This window comes from Eleginops maclovinus, chromosome 1 (assembly GCF_036324505.1).
Source record: "Eleginops maclovinus isolate JMC-PN-2008 ecotype Puerto Natales chromosome 1, JC_Emac_rtc_rv5, whole genome shotgun sequence".
In the NCBI taxonomy this organism is placed as follows: domain Eukaryota; kingdom Metazoa; phylum Chordata; class Actinopteri; order Perciformes; family Eleginopidae; genus Eleginops; species Eleginops maclovinus.
In genome coordinates, this window is record NC_086349.1 from 407,008 (window position 1) to 430,758 (window position 23,751).

Sequence of the window (23,751 nt, forward strand, 5' to 3'; positions counted from 1 at the left end):
ACAGAGATTTGAAATTGAAAAAGATTAAAGTCAGGGTCTGAGAACTGTTTTTTTCTGTAGATTAAGTGATATACAGTAAGTGAGTATCTTCCTTTAGTTCAAGCTAAATAAATCAGCAATGTCCATAGAGATGGAGAGCAAAAAGTGTGCATCCAGATGAAGTCTGCATGTCCTTTTGGAGTGAAAATAAATGTGTGAAAACCTCACACATATATGTTCACTCCAAAAGATAATAAAGTGGTGCAGGGACAAGTCCTAAGTGAGTTAGCATTTTACCACTTCCGGTTCCCTCGTCTCAGAGTCGGTGGGATTTCTCCGTAGGATTTTGGAAAATAGCTCGAAATAAGGTCTGTTGACACAAATGTAAGAGACGGATCACGTTTTGTTCTACGACATATAGCCTACATTAGCAGTGACCCTTTGTTCATAAAAAAATGCTTTATTGCGGCACACAAAGATGAACACAAAACAACATAGGCATGGACACGGCGTGTTCCAGTTAGCCGATGTTTTCAGTGGCACACACGTCCTTCCAGAACCCAGCCTACTGCGAGACAGACCAGAACCGGGTTAACAACATGTTTTATGTCATGACTTAATTACCTGATTCTGATCAGCTGTCTGGTCTCCAGCCGAGCCACTCCCATCACTCCAGCAGCCGGCGCTCTAACCACACCCCGCTGCCACAGAGACATCTTCAGAGAGAGAGGGAGAGATGGAGGCAGAAAAAAGAATGTAAAAATTATTGATGAGTTCTGTAAGACAGACCAAAGACACAGGCGTAAGCAGGGGATGAATGGGGCCACAGGCTGATGCTCTGACATCATCATCCTCGCACATTTGTCATATGTTTACACAAACTATATATTTGTGAAAACTTTACTTGTTCTTAACAGAGACTATATTTAGTCTGGTAAGGTGTTTATTATTGTCCCTCACTGCCAGTTTACTGCGGTGGAACTACAAACCACTGTCTCTTTCAGTTCTGAAGATCATTTTCAGTTTTTGCAGTTGACTGCATGACAAAGAAAAATGTTTCTGAATCCAGAAGTTTAAGTTCCTTTGAATTCAATTTATTGTCAAGAAGTGAGCATATCAAAAAGACCTATTTATGGCCCTTCATATTCCAATTGCTGTAACTGACCCAAAACCCTTCAACATCAAGATGACTGAAGATGATATTTACAAGAGGCTCCTACCATGCCTCCATGATGATTGAAAGCACTGCTGTCATTTACCTCTATTTACTCCAGCCAGTTACAGTGCCCACCTTTGACCTGTGGGGTAATATAACCATAGCCTGTACTGCGTAATGGCTGAGTGGATGTGTGGAAGCAAATCTCTATCATTATAGTGGATCACCTAGGAAAGAGTAGAAGAAACAGTATACTGTAAAATATATTCGTATGCCGTGTAAAAAAATTAATCTGACACCAGTTATATCATCTCTACTTGTTATAATTACTCACAGAAGGGACCTAAAGCTTGCGGGCAGAAAGGTGTGACTGGTATGCCACCTCGAGATCCGAAAGGATCATTCCATTCGCTCCATCATGTCCTCTCTTTTCAATTCACATCTGTCGTACGGCCAGATCAGGCTTCATTTTCAACTCCTTCACATGTGTCCCATTGAAGGTGTCCAATTCAACTCATAAGTGGAGCGGCTGTCACACAAGGGATGGATCCATGCATAGATCAATGTTGCCTGAAACTTCATTGCAAAGGGTTAGTTTGTTCAAGGGTAAAAACTGACTTGAAAACTGATTAGAAAGCTAAACAATGGAAAGGAAATCTAGGGTGTTGAGAAAACAACTATGAGAATTAGAAACCAGATGCATGTCTTTGAGGAAAGATGGGAATGAGTAAAATATAGAACACTATAATAGGGATTTTTAGTATTAATATTCATTATCCATATAATATCCATTATTTTATTTGTAGTATTATTATTACTATTATTTAATCTCAGATTTGTCAACTGTTATGTAGTTAATTTATGTACCTAGATTTATTTTTTGCTGTGTATGCTTTTTGAATAATTTCCTAAAATGCAAATAAAATAAAATAAAGCTAAACAATGGGTCATTTTAATGGTATAAGCTAGGGATGGGCATGATTAATCGACGATTGATTAATTGATCATTAAGAATTTCGTCGATGACATTCATTTTTTATCGATAAAACTAATGCAGGTTCTGTTGCGTAGTGTGAGTCTTGAAGGAATGCAATGAATTTCGCTATGTGGCAGCAATCAAACATTTACCACATGGGGGCAATGTTTGAAAAAAAACGCCACAGGCCTACTCAGATACCTGGGAGTTTCCATGTATTTCAAAAGTAATCATGAAGAGGTCACGGCGAAGTGTGGCGTGGGACCATTTTGATTTAAAGAATGACTCAGTTCACTGCCAACACTGCGAAGCTGTGTATAAGTACAACTCGTCCACGACTCAAATGATGTACCACTTGAAAAATGCGCATCCGACCCTGGTTAGTGGCGGTGCATCCTGCTCTCGGTCTCAACCTAGCATCAACACGATGTTAGCACGGAGGAGCTGCGATGCACAACGAGCAGAGAAAATTAAGTATTGTTGAGGGCGAAGGTTTTCGAAAACTGATAAACTTATTGGAACCAGCATATCACATTCCGTCACAACGTACCATCACCAGACTGATAGAAACTCACTACGAAGAACGGAAGCAGGAGCTGTTAGAAGAACTGAGCACAGCTGAAAGAGTTGCTCTAACCACAGACTGCTGGACGGCTTTAACAGCTGAGAGCTACATCACAATCACCTGCCACTACATCAGTGATGACTGGCAAATGAACTCAGCGGTCCTGCTCACAGAAAGCCTGCCAGGTCGGCATACAGCTGACCACCTCGCTGAGAAAATGAATAAAGCTGTAGAGCAATGGGGACTTGAAGACCGAGTTATTGCATGCGTTCATGACAACGCGGCCAATATTGTTGCTGCCAACAGTCCCACCACAGTGAACTGGATTTCAGTTGCCTGCTTTGCACATACACTCCAGGTGGCCATAAATGACGGATTTGCACTGTATCTATATCGGGTAATATCAGCGGCTAGTAAACTTGTTAGCCACCTCAATCACAGCACTGCAGCAACCAATGCACTGCAAAAGAAACAGGAGCAAATGGGCCTCACAACTCACCGGCTTATCCAGTCGTGTAAAACACGGTGGAACTCCGTGTGCGAGATGTTTGATCGGCTGGTGGAGCAGCGGTGGGCTGTTGCTGCTGTGCTGTCGGACCGAACCGTGACCAAGCTTCAAGATGCCAGGATCCTGGAGTTTAAGGATGAGTACTGGCAGATGATGGAGGACACACAGCCTGTGCTGTCAGCACTTAAATGTGCCACCATGGTTATGTCTGCAGAGAAAGACGTCTCTATCTCGAACACTTATCCCGTCACCTTCGGCCTCATCAATATCCACCTCATGCCCAGTGAAGAAGACGGGCCCAGACTCATCGAATTCAAGACAAACGTGCGATCTTCCCTCATCAAGCGAATGAATGTAAGCTAAACTTTTTATCTTACTTTAAATGATTTCCATAATAAATAGCCAATTGGAGTAGGCCTGTCTTTCTCTAATGCATACTTGCCTCTTATCTGCGTTGTGTTGCCTATTTAGATACAGCATTTTTTTCTTATTGATTTCTCCCATCATTTACAGGTTCAGTCTGAAGAGTTTGTGTCATCCGCCCCCATGATCTCATCAATGCTGGACCCTCGTCACAAGCACCTGGGCTTTCTCACACCAACACAGAAAATGGCTGCTAATGTGAAACTGGTTGAACTGGCAGAGGCAGTGGAGATCGGTAGGGTGGCTATCGCAATGGCTGGGGAAGACGAGGAGCCTGCGTTGTCTGACACGGACGAGGGGCGCGCAAACACTGGAGTCACGGCCTCCCAGTCCCAGGTCTGTGCTATGACACAACTCCTTGGGGAGCACTATACCATTCAATGCGAGTCTGGCATCGAAGGAGCAGAACTTCATAACTTTCTGAGGGAGGCTCCCCCACCCCTGGATTGCAACCCTACAGACTGGTGGAAAGTGAATGGAATAAGGTTCCCCAGGCTTGCCGAGTTAGCACGGAGGTACCTGTGCATCACGGCGACGTCTGTCCCCTCAGAGCGGGTGTTTTCGGCGGCTGGACTGACGGTCACCCGGCTGCGCTCGCGCCTGACCCCAGAGCATGTTAACGTGCTTATCTTTCTCAACACAAATCAGTAGACTGGTGCTGAAGTTGTATGTGAGTTACTGGTTATTTTTATGAAGCTTTGTTAATTAGCCTAATTCATTGTTAGGTTGGCTAATCTCTCTCTCACCCTCTTTCTCACCTTTTTGGATAGTTTTGAGTTACATTTGGCAAAACCTGTCAGACTAAAAGTATTATATATTTTTGGTTAAGTTATTGTTTAACATGATTGTTTTTTTATATTATTATTATTATTATTTTGGGGGAAAACGAGGGTCAGTTGTGTTCATAAGCACCGGCTTCTAGCTGCAAGCTCCGCTGCTTAAGAGCACAGCAGCGCATATTTTCAGTTCAACCATTGAACAGATCCGGTTGAACTGCCACAAGAGTTGTCCATCTTGTAAGTTTAACTGCCACAAGAGTTGTTCATCTTGTAATAAATCTCTCAATGAGCAAACACACTCTTTTTTTGTATGTTCATTGCATTTTTAATATAGCCAATAAATAGTGAATTTTAATATAAAAATATTAATGATTAATCGAAAATCGATCGTTAATTCTCCCGACGACCGATTAAGACAATTTAATCGAATGCCCATCCCTAGTATAAGCTCTGTAGGGGCAAAACAAAACTAAACCTATCAAATGACCTTTATTCATCTAATATACAGTATGTGCTGGACAACAGTTTTGACCTCATCCTTTCTTCATGATTAAAAGTTAAGCTTCCTTACAAAGGAGAGCGATACAGGCCTTTACTTTTATTTTTAAAAACTCTATCTTTGTACAAACCCATAATCAGCTCAGGCCTTGGGTTAGCCCTGTTTGTTCAGCAGCAGGTGTTGTTGTTAACCTACATTAGGACTATGCCAGTGGGAACACCGACACAGAAAGGACAGTGAGAACAGTCAACATCCTCTCAGGACCATTATTGAGTAAATGTTATCACACATTCGAGTTGACCTCATTTAATGTAGTTCAATGTTATGATGGCATTAGAACTGATGTTTAAATATCAGATGAACTCATTCAGTTCAGTCTGATACACAACTGTTTTTTCCTTCCTATAAGATATCTTCCTCCCTTGTCCTCCCTTCCTCTCTCCCTCTCTGTCTCCCGTCCTCTCATGTCAGCCACACTCACTTGTCCTGAGGTGCTGAAGGCAGCTGAGATCATTAGGGGAAATTACTTTGCGTACCAGCTCTGATAATAAATCTGTCACAAGAGGGGTCAGCGTGTTGGTGCACCACTGGAGGGGGGGCGACATGCTTTCTGTCGGACTGATTGCTGCACTTCTCAAATGCTCTCCCTTCTGGTTCTATAATGTTTTTATTTAAATAAAAAATAGTGAGTGTAAAACCATTTCTGGCTTTCTGAACTAAATTGCAGAAGCTGTGACACAAAGGCCCACAATTCAAATCATTTATTTTCTTTTCAAGGGAGCTAATTCAAATACAGTCCTCATCAGAATGTGTGTTCCTCACTGGCTCGGCATACATACAGTGCCCTCCAGAATTATTGGCAGCCTTTTGGTAAAAATAAGCTAAACAAGATGCAAAAACTGTCTTTATTGTTTTCCTCATAATATTTCATTCAAAATATTGACAAAAATCTAACCTTTTCACTGAAGTAAAATTATTAAAATAAAATGTTGACTTTAAATAAATATTTCTCTCCAAAAACATGTGTGCCAGAATTATTGGCACCCTTTGAAAATCATTTGATTAAGATGTGACTGAAGTATATTTCCAGTCATAACTTACATTTGTACGTTCAACTGTTTGATTAGGAACTCTTAAGAGGTCAACCATGACTTCCTGTTTCACTGGGGTATAAATATGAGGCCAACATTCCCTCACTATGGGAAAGACCAGAGAACACAGTGATGATCTGCGACGAAAAGTTGTTGAGCTGTACAAATTAGGAAATGGATACTAAGAAAATCTTCAAACAGTTGAAAATGCTCATTTCCACTATCAGGGCAATAATTAAGAACCATCAAGCAACACGAGAGGTTAAGAATCAGCTTGGAAGAGGACGTGTGTGTACATTGACACCACACACCATGAGGAAGATGGTTCTACTGGCAAAAGTATCTGCAAGGATCACAGCTGGAGAATTGCAGGGGTCAGTTGAGTCTTGGGGTCAGAAAGTCTCATCACCACAAGTTGTTTGGGAGGGTTGCCAGGAAAAAAACATTGCTTTCAGTTAACAACAAATTAAAGCGTCCTCAGTTTCCCATACGTAACTGGGACTTCGAATCGGACTGGGTTATATGGTCAGATGAGCCCAAAACAGAGCTTTTGGGCAACAAACGTCAAAGGTGGATATTAAACAGCCTCTGCTCGGAAGCTTAAGATGGGCCATGGTTGGACCTTCCAGCAGGACAACGATCCGAAGCACTCCTCAAAATCTGCTTAAAAATGGTTAACTCACCACAGAATAAAGACTTTGCCATGGCCATCACAGTCCGCAGACCTACATCCCATTGAAAATGTCTGGGAGGAGCTGAAGAGGAGAGTCCACGAGCATCAACATCTGAACTGAAGGATCTGGAGACATTCTGTATGGAAGAATGGTCTCAGATTCCGTGCCATGTGTCCACCAACCTCATCAGGCATTACAGGAGGAGACTCTGAGCTGTAATCTTGGCTAAAGGAAGCTGCACAAAATATTAAATGAAGGGGTGCCAATAATTGTGGCACACATGCTTTGAAAAAAAAAATCTATTTAAAGTCAACATTATTTTTATTTTTTTTATAATTTTACTTCAGTAAAAAAGTTTGATTTTTGTTAATATTTTTATATGAAATAACATGAGGAAAAACAATAAAGACAATTTTTTCAACTTGTTTTGTTCATTTTTAACAAAGGGGAGCCAATAATTATGGAGGGCACTCACACAAACAAATACACTGTATATAAAACACTATATATGGAAAGGTTACTTGGTTCAATACTTCCTGAATTAACTTTCAATATAAGTGATGGGGGACAAAATCCACCATGCTCTCTCAAAATGCATTCTGAAAAGTGGCAGTAATCCCATTTATGTGATGCCTTCTCTGCAGGGACACAGTCACAGCAAACCCAAGAGAGACACAAAAAAACGTTGCTTTGTTCAACCCTGACTTCTGAAGCGACATATCATCTTAAGGCTGGATCTCTTAAAAGCCATTTGGACAAGAGGGAAGATTTGTGGTAACCATTTAAACATAAATAGCCAGGTTTTAAGTTTATTTTGTGTGTTTGAGCTTTTTCAGGTAGAATAGCAGACTCTGTGTGCTAATAGAGGGAGACCCAGGAGAGGCTGCACTGAAACAGGCTACTTTATTTTCTCCGCTGAAGGGGTGTAGAGGTAATTTTATCAGTGCTTTTCCACTGAAATGACAACATAAGTAAAAGTCCTTAAAATTCTGTGATTATGCTATATTTGAACAATATACTGAAATAAAGAACAAGAATAAGAATATTGTAGGGTCTATTCAAAACATGTCTGTGAAGTGTTTTGCTCAAAATAGCAAACAGATCCCCCATTGTAGCATGCCTCATCCCCCTCTATTTCAGCCCTGTTCCTGAAGTGCTGATTCTGTGACAGCTTTAAATGAACTAGCTGCTGCTGGCCACGCCCCTTTGGAGTCATGCTGGCCACGCCCCTTTAGAGCGTCATGATCTCTCATCTGAAGAGTTTTCTACCGGGAGAAACTCAGCTAAACGCTGCCGTGATTAAACGCCATATTATGTTCAAACCACATCCAGCATTATTTCTGAAACAGTATGGAGCTCAAACGTTTCTCTCTCTCGGTTTACCACAAGGACAGGACCTTTATATTACACACAGTCTCCAGTACAGCATTAGCTCTGAGTGTTAGCATGCTTGCTAATGTAAACACAGACCATATTACTTCCAGAACAGAGTGGTTTCAGCTTGCCTACTGCATATGGGGGACGATAGGTTGGGAGGTGTCCTGTGGGCTGGATGTTGCCAGGAGTTCAATGTAAAGCCAGCCCACATTTCCCTTATTACGTCATAAGGTCAGCAAATCTGGATCAGATAGTTTGTACCCCCGTTTTTAGAGATGTGGGTAAGGAGGAGAAGAGAGACGGGTTGTATTTTACACATATTTATGTATAAAAGACAGCAAAAAGTGCATTTTGCAGACTAGGGGACCTTTAAGATAAAAACAAGTATTATTAATCCTTATAATCATTTTCATTGTTTGTAAACTTGTAAGTTAACCTAAAATATGCATAGATAGTTGGTAATACATTATGATGATATATAAATAATAGTTGAAGTGGGACACAAGCCAATACAGACTATTGTGGGATTTTGTTTTACGTGCATTTCTGACTGTGACCGGAGCGCTCATAACTGTCACTTTAATTCCCCATGCCTAGGGCAGGAATGCTGTGTCATCTGGTAGGAGGGCTTGATATAAAATGTTTACTTTGAATATGCATGTTGCATCTGAAAGCAAGTGTAACACTGCTGTTATTGGGCTACATAAAGCCCAGTGTTTCACAGCAGGTGGGGCAGGGAAGAGAGGGAGGTGTGGCAGCATTGCAGGCAGTCTGAATACAATCATCCCAATGACAGAGGGATCCCCAGCGCTACCTCACTGACCAATCACAGAGAAGGAGCACCACCGTCACAGGAGTAAATACACAACACTACCTGTGACGCCTGTAAGATATGATTTGTAACGTTGATGAAGTTTAATTTAATGTGGTTGGTTTTCAAGCTGACCAAACTGTCATAGATTATTTGCAACTTTGCATATTCAGGTTGTTCTTTCAGTATCTTCCTGTCGAACTTTCCTGCTTGGCTCCCAGACAGTAGTGGAGGAGCAGGGGATGACTCTGTAGTCTTCGTTTCCTTGGGAAGCCATTGCATTTACAGTGGGGGAAAAAAAGTATTTAGTCAGCCACCAATTGTGCAAGTTCTCCCATTTAAAAAGATGAGAGAGGCCTGTAATTTTTATCATAGATATAGGCCTATCTCAACTATGAGAGACAAAATGAGAAAATAAAATCCAGAAAATCACATTGTAGGATTTTTAATGAATTAATTGGTAAATTCCTCGGTAAAATAAGTATTTGGTCACCTACAAACAAGCAAGATTTCTGGCTCTCACAGAACTGTAACTTCTTCTTTAAGAGGCTCCTCTGTCCTCCACTCTTTACCTGTATTAATGGCACCTTTTTGAACTCGTTATCAGTATAAAAGACACCTGTCCACAACCTCAAACAGTCATACTCCAAACTCCACTATGGCCAAGACCAAAGAGCTGTCAAAGGAGACCAGAGACAAAATTGTAGACCTGCACCAGGCTGGGAAAACTGAATCTGCAATAGGTAAGCAGCTTGGTGTGAAGAAATCAACTGTGGGAGCAATTATTAGAAAATGGAAGACATACAAGACCACTGCTAATCTCCCTCGATCTGGGGCTCGGCGCAAGATCTCACCCCGTGGGGTCAAAATGATCACAAGAACGGTGAGCAAAAATCCCAGAACCACACGGGGGGACCTAGTGAATGACCTGCAGAGAGCTGGGACCAAAGTAACAGAGGCTACCATCAGTAACACACTACGCCGCCAGGGACTTAAATCCTGCAGTTCCAGACGTGTCCCCCTGCTTAAGCCAGTACATGTCCAGGCCCGTCTGAAGTTTGCTAGAGGGCATTTGGATGATCCGGAAGAGGATTGGGAGAATGTCATATGGTCAGATGAAACCAAAATAGAACTTTTTGGTAAAAACTCAACTCGTCGTGTTTGGAGGAGAAAGAATGCAGAGTTGCATCCAAAGAACACCATACCTACTGTGAAGCATGGGGGTGGAAACATCATGCTTTGGGGCTGTTTTTCTGCAAAGGGACCAGGACCACTGATCCGTGTAAAGGAAAGAATGAATGGGGCCATGTATCGTGAGATTTTGAGTGAAAACCTCCTTCCATCAGCAAGGGCACTGAAGATGAAGCGTGGCTGGGTCTTTCAGCATGACAATGATCCCAAACACACCGCCAGGGCAACGAAGGAGTGGCTTCGTAAGAAGCATTTCAAGGTCCTGGAGTGGCCTAGCCAGTCTCCAGATCTCAACCCCATAGAAAATCTTTGGAGGGAGTTGAAAGTCCATGTTGCCCAGCGACAGCCCCAAAACATCACTGCTGTAGAGGAGATCTGCATGGAGGAATGGGCCAAAATACCAGCAACAGTGTGTGAAAACCTTGTGAAGACTTACAGAAAACGTTTGACCTCTGTCATTGCCAACAAAGGGTATATAACAAAGTATTGAGATGAACTTTTGTTATTGACCAAATACTTATTTTCCACAATAATTGGAAAATAAATTCTTTAAAAATCAGACAATGTGATTTTCTGGATTTCCTTTTCTCATTCTGTCTCTCATAGTTGAGGTATACCTATGATAAAAATTACAGGCCTCTCTCATCTTTTTAAATGGGAGAACTTACACAATTGGTGGCTGACTAAATACTTTTTTGCCCCACTGTATGTGTGACTGTTCCTCAGCTCACTGTACAAACACTTCTGTCTGCTGATACTCCAGTCCACTCGCACTCTCTCCACACACACTACCATTAATCTGCATAACCCTAACAGAACATTACATACAACGCATTACTATGAAGCCAAACAACAGTCGTTACAAAGGGGTCTGTATCATGCTTCTATCCACAGGTACTTCTTTGACACATCATGTTATACAATGTAAGTGGTGACGGTAAAGGAGTACTAAGAAATCCCAAATGCTTTTGATAACTCAAATGAGCATATCAAGAGGAACTGAAATGGCTTCAGAGTGTTTCACCTTTATAAACGGGTGGATTGGCCTGGCTCTTCATGCAGACACTAAGTGTTGTTGCCAGGGCATTAGTGACTGTGGGGGTCCTGGTAGCCTGAGGTAATGCCGTTGATATCTGTCAGGATACAGTGGGAGGCCAGTGGTGAGGGGAGGGGGGGCTAAAGAGGTTTTAATGACATTGTAAGTAGTTATTTGCATCAGTGTGACAATTATGTCTTGGAGGCATATGTAGAACCTCAGACTAGAACATATTTTAAATATTTTTTTGGGCCAGAGGAGTTACAGTGTGGAAAGTGGGACATTGAAAGCATGAGACTCTTAAAGAGATCGCATGCCTCCGCCAGAGCTGAACTGAGCCTCAGTACAACTGGAACATGTATGATTTTGGAGAAACACTTGCTTAATGTAAAAAGAGGGACTTAACACTTCTGAAGGAGCAACACTAGTACATTCAACACTATAACAATTTAAAACATGTTTTAAACCTGTTGTTAAAATGAATATACCACCATACCTCTAAAGAGCTAAAATCACCTGAGCATTTATTATTGATGAGCGGCTATGGGTTAGGGTCATACTACATTTGAGTTTATATATTGATTAAATATGTTCAACTGCATTTGTTGTCAGACTATTTATATATTTTGATTGTCTGTTTTGAAGAAGTGACGACTTTAAGAAAAAGAGCACAGCACATTAAAACAGTTCAGCTCAGACATGTAACAAGATGAAGAGGATAAGACACATGAAATGACACGGAGTGAAGTGAGTGGAGGGCTCTCTATTCCCTGTGCATGGGACTAGAGGCACAGCTACTGAGAAAGACCCATCAAAGCCATCACCTGAGGTCATCTAGAGGCCTTAACACTGATTCTCAATACCAGCACTGTATGACTTTATGATGAATATTACAGCACTCACCTGTATACACATACAGAATTTGACCGGGTGAAATTAAGCTTTTTAGATTAAATTCAGTTTTATTATGCTTCTACTCGTAAAAAATACCAACACCCGATCGTTGACCAATAACAAAGCAATAGTGACTAAACAAGTCCTTTCTTATTCCTCTTCCTCCTATTTCTGTGATCTGTATTAAGAATACCATGAACCCCTGTTAAGTATATGCAGCAACATCCTTGTTGTGTAAAAATATCCTTATCTGTGTAAAGGTGGCACTAGAGGGGTCACATTTACAACATATACAGGCTAGTGTTTCCACAGACGACTGGGAAGGGGGAGGGGGGCATGATGTAATGGCATGTGAGTGTGGGATCAGTCCAGGACAGGAATAGACAGCATTAAGGTTAAAATGGTATTTAGCTGCAGGATGGACCCTGAAGTAACACAAACTGAAATATGTGTTTTACTGTTCAACATAAACAACACGACAATAAATATCAGGACTGAATCTTCTGTCCAGATGTTTTCTTTTTAAGTCTGATTATTGTGTAAAAGATAATTTGATGTATTATGTAGTGCATTTGTGTGAATTTGGTTTTGGTGTCTGTATTAAATTGTGATATACGAACAGTTTTTAGTATTTCATGTGTTGTGATGGCCCTGAGTCAATAATTCAACACGTGCTTAATTGAGTTACTGTTGCCTTTTTATCATCTTGAACCAGTCTGCCCGCTCTCCTCCGATCTCTGGTTCAACAAGGCCTATCGTGCACCTGTAGAGGGTCAGGATGCTCTCTATGGTAGAAGTTGCAGAGTATTCTGGAGTCCCTGTTGAACCTCGGCAGCCTGCGGAGGAAGAAGAGCCGCTGTGGAGCTGTTTTGGTGATGGTGTTTATGTGATGAGTCCATGTCAGGTCAACAAAAAGCGAGTGTTATTAAATAAAAAGCAGTGCCAAACAAATACTAGAAAAATTGACTACCAGATAGTGCTGCGTACAGGTACGCCGAACCGGTACTGGACTTGTAAAAAGTTTCGGTTCAAGTCCGGTTAAAACCGGAACGTCGGGAACCGGTACTTGGACTCGCAAAAAAACTAGCACTTACGTATATTCTCCTTTTTATTCTAAACCATCTAAAACCTTCCATAGATCGATACATTTGCGCTGAGAAAAGACGAAAAACATCGTGTGCGCTTCTGATATGGCAGCCATTACTGAACTCACCAAGTCTCAGAATGTATCGCAACTGCTCGCGAGATCCGTGTGACGTCAAGCGAAGCTAGTGATGTGATTGGCTTAGACATAGTGGAGAGCGTGGGCTGCTGTGGTCGCCATGTTGGATATATGGTAGTGTAGCTAGCTCCTTTGTTTGGTCTACAGCGTCACGGGTCATGTAAACACAATGCCGCGGGGCTTTAAATCCAGTAAGGTGTGGGATCATGTGACGAAACTGCCGCTTGATACTGCGAAGTGTAACCTGTGCAGGAAAGTGATCAAGTGCACTGGGGTAACATCGAACATAGCGAGGCTCAGGCACTTGAGGCAAAACCACAAAATAGAAACTACTCCACATGCAGCCTCAGCTACATTGGCGGCGATGTTTGGCGAGCAAAATAACAACGATCGAGGTAAGCTTAACAATACTTTTTTGGAAAATAAGCTTTAATTTTAAATAGGCTTGTAAAAAATAGGCATTCTTAGCTTTATATTATAAGATATACTAGTAGTAGCATCGGGACTGGCCGACTAGGGCGTTTATTCAGCGTCATCTTTTCTTGTGCGGGGAGCTTTTGGTTTGGTTACTTTAGTTTGGTAAATGAAATAAATGTTTGAACTTTGTAGTACACTAGTAGTTTACTGTAGTTGATGTCATAAGTCATTTGCAGACTAAGTGGCAAAAAGTGTTTGTAATTTTTTTTTACATTTGTACTTTGTAGAGAAATGTAGACACAAGTTGGAAGGACAGTAGCAGGGAACACAATAAACTGGACGAGTTTGAATTTCAGATGATTATGAGTTTATTTTCAATTGATAATTAGCTTACAATAAGTTCACTTTAGGTAGGCCTACTCACACAAGCCATGGGTTCAGGTCTGGACTTATGAACCTGAACCTCTGGACTTGAGTCAGGACCTGAACCTGAATGTGAGTCCAGGTATGCAGCACTACTAGCAGGCATGTTCACCAAAAGAAAGGGAGCAAACAAAAACAAAAAAACAAACCAGGAGAACTTAGAAACACGGGAGGCAGAGGAGGAAAATCCAGAATGCAGACAGAAATCCATCCAAAAAAAGGTTGACTTCGAGACAAGTGGTAAAATTGTTTGTTTTTTCCGGGTTTTAGGACTCATTCCTGCACCACTCTATTTAGTTCACTCATGTTAGGGGGAGTTCATCCTGAAGGACTAGCGTGGGGAACCACTGGTTGTCTAACAGAAGGCTCTGACTTCATCATGGTGGTCTCTCATTTCAGAGTTCCTCTCCTCAGTTCAGCAGGCTCCATCGTTAGATGATGAGGCACTCATGTTCTAATTAAGGCCTTTAATGGAGGGGAACCAGTGTGAGGGTGGATGGAACATTCTTCATCTAAGTGACAGTTAAGAGGTTTGAATGTCAGCCTGTCCAAACAACCAGCTCAGTCCTTCTGAAGCTTTGGAGACCTGCAGAGCAACCTGCAGCATGCTGATCACTGATACCGTCAATGTGGAAAATCGGTGGATTATGTATCTAAATGCCAATGTGAAGTAAAATGATTTAATTTTTCATGAGCAGTACACTTTAGCAGCAAGGGAATGGAATTGAGTACATTTCCTCAAGTACTAAGGTAGCGTACAGGTTTGAGGTAGTGTACTTTCTTTGAGTATTTTGGTTTCATATACTACGTTTTCAGGAGGCAATATTGTACTTTTTATTTTGCTGGATTTATCCAACACATAAAGTTAAAAATCACTTTTAAAAATGTTATTAAACTTAGATTAAATCTGGTATATAAATGACAGCATTGTTTTAGATTAAACTTTTCAACAATATATGTATATGTATATATGTGTGTATATATATATATATATATATATATATATATATATATATATATATATAGATATATAAAGGATGTCATCTTCACTTATGACAGTTGAATGCTTCTTATTCAGCACTTCTCACACTGAGTAACATTTTGCTGATAATACTTCTGGTTTTACTTTAGAAATACATTTAATTCAGGACTTTTCACTTGTAGTGAAGCATGATGACGGTGTGGCATGATCTGCATGGCATCTTCCCGGCTTTTTTGACCGTAAACAAAAGAAACTTAACTTTATGTTCTGATGATTCCTGCTACACCTGTCTCTGCCTGACAGGAGCCACAGGGGGAATGACGAGAGTTCAGATTCTTTCCACATGTGGAACGCTCACTGCTGCCCTGAGGTCTGAGTCAATTTCATCTGATAGCCCTCCAGTTGAGAAGCTGCTGAATGCCAATTAGCCGCCATCCACCTCCACAGTGATCCAGGCTCACAGGGGCCGGGGCCAATCGCTCATCATTAAGCCCCGAGCCTGAATGCAGGGGGGCTGCGCTGCAAGAGGCTAGGATGAGGGGGGGCATGAATTAACAAGGGTCCATAGAGGCAAACACACACACACACACGTACATATTCACCCCTTAAGACTATTGGAGTGTCAGCAACAATTGGTTCAAAGTACTTATGTTTACACTCAGAAGCAAAGCAGGAAAAAGAGAAGGTGATGTTGAGGAGCTACTGTTCAGGTGCCGCACTCATTGACAGGAAACTGTTCAACAGCAGGTTGCTTTGACGTCCCAGAGCACAATTTTGGATTTGTGGAAAAGACATTTAAAAAAAACTTTGTTATTGAACACAATCTGGGGGTTTGAAGAAAATGCCAGTATGAAAGATTTCATTTACATTAAAGTCAAAAGGGATTTCACTCTGCTGGGGACCTTTCAAGACCAAACCTGCAGTGATTACTGAAAAAAATGTAAGCAAAATACTTTTAAATATTCAAAGTGTTGAATACAGCTGAATACAGGTGATTATTTTACTCAAAACTTCCTATGATAAAAACACAAAATAGTGTGTGGATCTGGCAGGGGAAGCTAAGCGCTCTTATCAACTTACTTTAAATTTCTTGAGATTACTTTTCCTCCAGAGCAGCAGCTGACTTCTGCAGGTTAACCTGGAAAATTCCATCAGCAGGTCGGCCTGTACTCCCACGTGCAGGAACATTAGTCACACCTCGTACATTTTCCCATGTCTCGTGACGGAATCAGGTTTGTATAAAGGAGCACCTGGCCCAGAGACGGAGACATGCGCCAGCTATAGTTCTCCTAACAGGAAAAAGAAAATGAGCCAAAACCTGTCCGCGTGCTGTTTGTCCCTGCTGGTCCTGCTTCACTGTGCAGGGGCAGACCCCCCCTCTGACCTGCAGGTAAGTCACTGATGATGAGAGGAACATGGAATATTCATTTCAAAGAATGCAATAACAGCTGCGTCTGAAGTCAGTTTTATAAATAGTGACTTCTATTTTACTAAGAGTTAAAAGACCAATATCCTTAGACCCAGGTGGAGTTCATGACTTTGTCACGCAGTGCCTCATATGTCAGGGAAATAATAATGATGTAAACGTTTTCAGATGGTGCTTTTGTTTTGCAACAGACTCTGGATCAGCTGTTCGTAGAGCAGCTCAGCACCTCGGAGGAAGAGAGGGGGGGGCGAGATGGGAGCTCAGACAAGGCTCTGTTCGGAGCTCCACAGCAGCACTGGAGGGGGCCCTCACACCTCAGCAACTCGGCTCTGGCTGAAGAAAGCATCCTCGCGCGTCTATTCAAGGAGCTCACGAGGACCTCCAAGCGCTCATGGAGCCGGAACAAGAAGGGGGGGCTGCGGAGCTGCTTCGGGGTCCGGCTGGAGAGGATCGGCTCCTTCAGCGGGCTGGGATGCTAGACAGGTAGGAGCTGCGAGACATCCACAATATATCTATTTAATATTACAGCTCCATGCAACACACACTTCCTGTTCATAAAGTGAAGAACAGGTGCACACACACGAGACAATGCAAGTCCTTTTAATGTTCACACTTACAGGTGTTTATGAAAAACATACATACAATATCTTGTGTTTTATTGCTCGATTTTAGTCTGACTTTGACTTTAATTTATTTGTTGTCTTTTTATTATTATTTCTGCGCCTACAAAATAAATGTATTATTATTGTTAGTATTATTATTATTATTATTATTATTATCTGCAGAACAAAAACCTAAAGGCAGTTATAATATGATGCAGAATATTTGCGGACAAAGCGACTCGCTTGATTTTAAAACATTCAAGAGTTTGTTATAATCAATGCACTGAAATACAGATGCATCAAAAACGTCTCATATTCAGAGACAAGCATCTGAGCTGCTGGAGGTTTAGTTGATTTTCATCAAGAAGCTACAAGATAGTTATGCAGATATTATGATTTTAACGTGTGTTTGTGTGTGTGTGTGTGTGTTTGTGTGTGTGTGTGTGTGTGTGTGTGTGTGTGTGTGTGTGTGTGTGTGTGTGTGTGTGTGTGTGAAAAGGCGCAGACCGGATCGCGCTCTCCACTCCCCGAGGCTCCCTGTCCATGGTGCTGATGCGGAACTGAGACGTCTTTTCCTGTGTTAACTGTTGAATAATGAGTTATTGAAAACTTATTGATTATTTATTATTAACTTGTTGGATACATTAATGTTGCCTTGTAATAGTATTGTAGTAAAACAAATATTTAGCATAATACCTGCGTGTGTGACTCTTCTTCTTGGGTGCTGTGTTAAATTTAGATTATTATTTCCCTAAGTGACACTACCATTCTTAATGCACGTAAAATAAACGTTTTAATTTGGAATAATTTAATCATTAAAAATATGTTTTTTATGTTGTCGTCAGCAGGGAGTCATCTGAACAGTTTGGTGTTTGAAAATAAACGGGGATCGGTTGTTGTAGCACATTGGATACAGCAGACAGCCTGGATGGGCATAACGAATCTTAAATAATATAAGATTGGGCACGGAGAATAAATAGCTTATGGGAGTTTTACAGTGTCTGAAAAAACCTCCCCTAATACAACATGACTAAATTGAGATGTCAGTCGCATCGCCACAGCCTGTTTCAAGCCTGAATACCAAAGTCATATTGCAGATATATGATGTGAGCTACATGTAATTAACTGCAGTTTGGCATTGATTGATTTTTGACAGCAGAGCGGAGTGCCCAACGTCTATTGTTAGTTGGCATGATGCATGTGCAATACTGACAATTATATTGTACACTCAAACTGTTTGAAATCACAAATAATGTTGAGTGAAAATGAAATAATTTCACACTGTAATAGCATCAAATGAATTGCAGAGAGAAATAGATTCAGACACAGTGTTAACACACTAAAATGACACATAAAGCACACTAATATAAACTGACATTCAAAGAGCAAAACCTCAGCTCCAATATCCAAAACTCTAAACACATTTTCAACTCTGCACCGAATTTGCAATTCAACCTGGCACGTTTTGCAAGACGCTGCACATCGTTCTCTCAGTAAGACACAGAAATCTGATAGATTCACTTTGTTTGCCATTTCCAAAACACTGCCATTAAAAATGCTACTGTGAGAATAATCAATATATCAAATGTCACTATGTGCTTAATTATGTAATTTGCCTAGCCAAAGAAGTGTTATGAGATATATAATGAGGGTGTTATTTAGTTACACCTCTCTTTTAGGGCAACTGAAGATTTGATTAAGTCATCTGAAGATCTGAATAAATCAACAATGCAGGGTAGAAAAGTTATTCGTAAACAGAGAATGGGACATCTTCCTTTTAAGTGTAGACCACTCGAAAGTGGACTGTGGACCAGTTAATGGGAGGAGACCTCGGCCGAGTGTCCTTTTTAAACCTATCATATAATTTTATTAATAAACACTTAAACTTGACGAGATGCTCCTAAGATTCTTTTTGCCTACTTCCTTATTCAAGATTTAGAACCTAACACTACACACGTGAACCAGTTAACAAATACACACGCCAAATGACCTAACACCAAATAACTGCTTTATATATGACTCATCAATCAGGATGTAAGCCCTAGAAAAAGGCTACACATAGGAACTTTTTACAAGACCAATGGATATATGAACAGCAGCAAGAGGTGGAGGGAGGATAAGAGAGAGGGAGGATGAACTTAAGTCAGTTGAAGAGTTATTTGCAGCATAACAGTTGAAGCTGTCTTTTCCATTTACTGTATCAGATAGAGAGCATATTTTTTGTTGAAACAACTGCAACTTTGTTTACTGTAAATAAATGTTGTACTGATTAGTTGTGGGGAGAAATAAAAAAAATAAAAATCAACAGAATATTTGTGTTTCTGCACATATTTCTGTGCTCTAGAATGATCAACATACTTATGCACCAAACAGCAGTTCAGAGTATTCTGCCTTCTTGGATACCCTGATAGAAGTCCTGTATGGGGCTCCTGAAGGGGACTCCTTAGTCTTGCTGGGAGCCTTCAACGCACACGTGGGCAATGATGGAGACACTTGGAGGGGCGTGATTGGGAGGAACGGCCCCCCTGATCTGAACCGGAGTGGTGGTTTGTTACTGGACTTCTGTGCTAGTCATAAATTGGCCATAACAAACACCATGTTCGAACATAAGGATGCTCATTAGTGTATGTGGTACCAGAGCGCCCTAGGCAGAAGGTCCATGATCGATTTTGTTATCGGATCTGAGGCCGCATGTTTTGGACACTCGGGTGAAGAGAGGGGCGGAGTTGTCAACTGATCACCATCTGGTGGTGAGTTGGGTCGAGTGGCGGGGGAAGCCTCTGGACAGACCTGGTTAGCCCAAACGTATAGTGCGGGTGAACTGGGAATGGCTGGAGGAATCACAAGTCCAGGAGGCCTTCAACTCACACTTCCGGCGGAGCATTTCAGGCATCCCTGTGGAGGCTGGGGACATTGAACCAGAGTGGGCGGTGTTCAAAGCCTCTATTGCTGAAGCTGCGGCGGGGAGCTGTGGTCTCAAGGTCTTAGGTGCCTCAAGGGGCGGTAACCCTCTAACCGCCTGGTGGACACCGGTGGTCAGGGAAACCGTCCGACTGAAGAAGGAGGCCTTTCGGGATATGTTATCCCTGGGTACTCCTGACGCAGTTGCAAGGTATCGATAGGCCCGAAGGGCAGCAGTCTCAGCCGTGGCCGTGGCAAAGCAGCTGGTGTGGGAGAAGTTTGGAGAAGCCATGGAGAAGGAATTTCGGTTGGCTCCAAAGTTGTTCTGGAAAACCATCCGACACCTCAGGAGGGGGAAGCAGGGAACCATCCAAGCTGTCTACAGTAAGGATGGGACGCTGTTGACCTCAACTGATAGGGTGTAAGGGTGGTGGAAGGAACACTTTGAGGAACTCCTGAACCCGACAACTCCGCCCTCTATGTTAGAGGCGGAGCTGGAGTATGAAGGGGGATCAATTGCAATCTCACGGGGGGAAGTCACTGAGGTAGTTAAACAGCTCCACAGTGGCAAAGCCCCTGGGGTGGATGAGATCCGCCCAGAAATGCTGAAGGCTCTGGGTGTTGAGGGACTGTCATGGCTGACACGTCTCGTCAACATTGCGTGGAAGTCGGAAACAGTACCGAAGGAGTGGCAGACCGGTGGTTCCCCTTTTTAAAAAGAGGGATCAGAGTGCCAATTACAGAGGCATCACATTACTCAGCCTCCCCGGGAAAGTTTACTCTAAGGTGCTGGAAAGGAGGGTCCGACCGATTGTCGAACTTCAGATTGAAGAGGAACAATGTGTCGTGGTCGTGGAACGACGGACCAGCTTTTTACTTTCGCAAGGATCCTGGAGGGGGCCTGGGAGTACGCTCATCCGGTCTTCATGTGCTTTGTGGATTTGGAGAAGGCGTATAATAATAATAATAATAATAACTTCAACTTATATAGCGCCTTTCATGGTACCCAAGGTCGTTGGTAGGACCGGGTTCCCAGGGAGATACTGTGGGAAGTGCGTCGAGAGTATGGGATGAGGGGGTCTCTACTCAGGGCCATCCAATCTCTGTACTCCCAAAGCGAGAGCTGTGTTCGGGTTCTCAGTAGCACGTTGGACCGATTTCCGGTGAGGGTTGGCCTCCGCCGGGGCTGCGCTTTGTCACCAATCCTGTTTGTGATATTCATGGACAGGATTTCGAGGCTTAGTCGTGGGGGAGGGGGTCTGCAGTTCGGTGGGCTAAGGATTGCACCACTGCTTTTTGCAGATGATGTGGTCCTAATGACTTCATCGGTCTGTGACCTTCAGCACTCACTGGATCGGTTCGCGACAGAGTGTGAGGCGACTGGGATGAGGATCAGCACCTCCAAATCTGAGGCCATGGTTCTCAGCAGGAAACGGATGGACTGTCCACTCCAGGTAGGGAATGAGGCCTTACCCAAAGTGAAGGAGTTCAAGTATCTCGGGGTCTTGTTCTCGAGTGAGGGAGCAATGGAGCGTGAGATGGGCCGGAGAATCGGAGCAGCGTGAGCGGTACTGCAGTCGCTTTACCGCACCGTTGTGACGAAAAGAGAGCTGAGCCTTATAAGGGATAAGGTGAGAAGTTCAGTCATCCGGGAGGGACTCGGAGTAGAACCGCTGCTCCTTTGCGTTGAAAGGAACCAGTTGAAGTGGTTCGGGCACCTAGTGAGGATGCCACCTGGGCGCCTCCCTATGGAGGTGTTCCAGACACGTCCAGCTGGGAAGAGACCGAGGGGTAGACCTAGGACCAGGTGGAGGGATTATATCTTCACTGGCCTGGGAGCTTCTTGGAATCCCCCAGTCAGAGCTGGTTGATGTGGCCAGGGAAAGAGAAGTTTGGGGCTCTCTGCTGGAGCTGTTGAAAAAGTGGGAGAAGATGGATGGATGGATGGATGGAAAATACAATTTATTTGAAAGTTCAGTATTCAGTGTTCAAACTAAAAGTAACTATTTGAAAAATGTTTTCAGGCTGAATATTATTTAGATTAAGTTCAGCAATTCTTTGGAATTTTTCAAAGCTCAGGATTGAAATTAGAACTATCAAACAAATTGTAGTTTTTTGAATTATCAAAACTTTTGACCCTGATATAGCTCAATAAACTAAGCCCATAAAAGTAAGTGTGCTTTTGATTGAGCACCACAGTGTGTAGTTTTTTGTTTGTGTTGATGTAGTTCTGAATGCAGTTACTCATTCTGCAGGATATATGAGTGTTTTTTTTCAAAAAACTTCACCCATGAACCACTAATCGAAATCAACTACCATCTGGCTCATCACTCAGATTGTGAGCAGTATAAAAGACCACAGGTGAGTACTTTTTTACAACAATTAAAGCCAACATGGAAGCAAGAGAAAGATTGATTGATTGATTGATTGACAACAGAGCGGAGTGCCCAACGTCTACCCATGCCCTCATACACACCTTCATCACCTCCAGAACTCTGCTACCAGGGCTCTCACACACCCACCCTCTGGAACGCTCAAAATCATTTTCAAGTCATCACTAAAAACTCACCTGTTTACCATGGACTTTGACCCCTTTGGCAGTGGTTCATTCTGTAGGGACTTCAGTTGCTGGTTGACGTCCTAAGGGAATAGGGGTTGTGGACTGTTACTGGAGAGGAGCCAGTTCACCTCCTAGGCCACTGCCGATGTGCCCTTGAGCAAGTCACTGAATCCCCAAACTGCTTCCTGCCACCGGCTAGACTGGCTGCCCCTCCACTCTGGATCCTCTCACTGCATTTTTGCACTCAAATAGCTGTGTGTATTTGTCTGTAACTTTCAACTGAAAAAATGCATATGTGGCACTGAGTGTTTGCAGACATCAAAAGTGTCAAAACAGCTAAGGACTTTACAGGAGGTTAAAATGACTCGATTGATATTTTCTGTGTGATGTCATTACTTTTCTAGCTGGTCTGGTTACATTTTACATGGTTGGAGTACCTGGTCAGCAGGAGGCGCTGTGTGCATAAGGTATCAATAGCTGACGCCAGTCACTAGTAGAGTGAGACGTCAGACGGTATGAGTAATGCCAAAGCCCGTCTACGGAAAGCCCCTTCACTCTCTATTCACCCCCATTGTACCGAATTTGGCTGCAGTTCACCTAGGGGGCGATCGCGGGCGAGTGCAGAATACATGGACCCCTATGGAGCTAGGCGGCTAGCTACATCATTCTCCTAGCATATCGTCTACAAAATCCAAAATACTACTGTGGTTTCCGAGAGGTCGACAGGGATTTTTCGTCAAAAGTGGAATAATCTGGGGGTCATAGCCTTTTGTTTTCTTACAGGTTGGGCAGTTGCGACCCAGGTTCTGCTAGCATCTGGCTAATGAAAGCCGATTGGTCAATGAAGAACTCACGACTGGTTACGACCGAAGAATACGCTTTGTGGTACCTGTCCACAGAACATCAACAACGCTCTTAAGGTGCCAACCGCCGTTAAAAGAGAAGAAGAAGAAGAAAGCTCTTAAGGAGGACTCTGAAAGGACATTACAATCGAACTTTTTTATTTGATTATGGTCAACTTTGGATGTACTGATCCTACCACACACATACATTGTATTGTAAAAATAAATTTGAAAGTTAACTGATTACGAGCATGTGTTTGTTTTCTTACCTTGAGCGTATGTTCGATATTGCTATATTGCTACCTTAAGGATAAATCCCGCTTTCTAGAACATTAAACATTAAACATTCCGTAAAAAAAAGTTGATTAAGATAAAGATGCCGCGTCAGTGTGCTGCAATTAATTGCAAAAATTCTCA

General features: G+C 42.4%; 1 protein-coding gene across 1 annotated transcript; it reads left to right on the top strand.

Annotated features, from left to right (window-relative positions):
• The first annotated feature begins 13,299 nt into the window (after nucleotides 1-13,299).
• Nucleotides 13,300-18,635, top strand: nppal (natriuretic peptide A-like). The gene is made up of 4 exons (XM_063890200.1): nucleotides 13,300-13,576; nucleotides 16,236-16,393; nucleotides 16,621-16,912; nucleotides 17,531-18,635. The coding sequence occupies exons 1-3, from the start codon at nucleotides 13,351-13,353 to the stop codon at nucleotides 16,906-16,908; spliced, it is 672 nt and encodes a 223-aa protein (XP_063746270.1). The 5' UTR covers nucleotides 13,300-13,350; the 3' UTR covers nucleotides 16,909-16,912; nucleotides 17,531-18,635.
• Nucleotides 18,636-23,751: the final 5,116 nt, after the last annotated feature.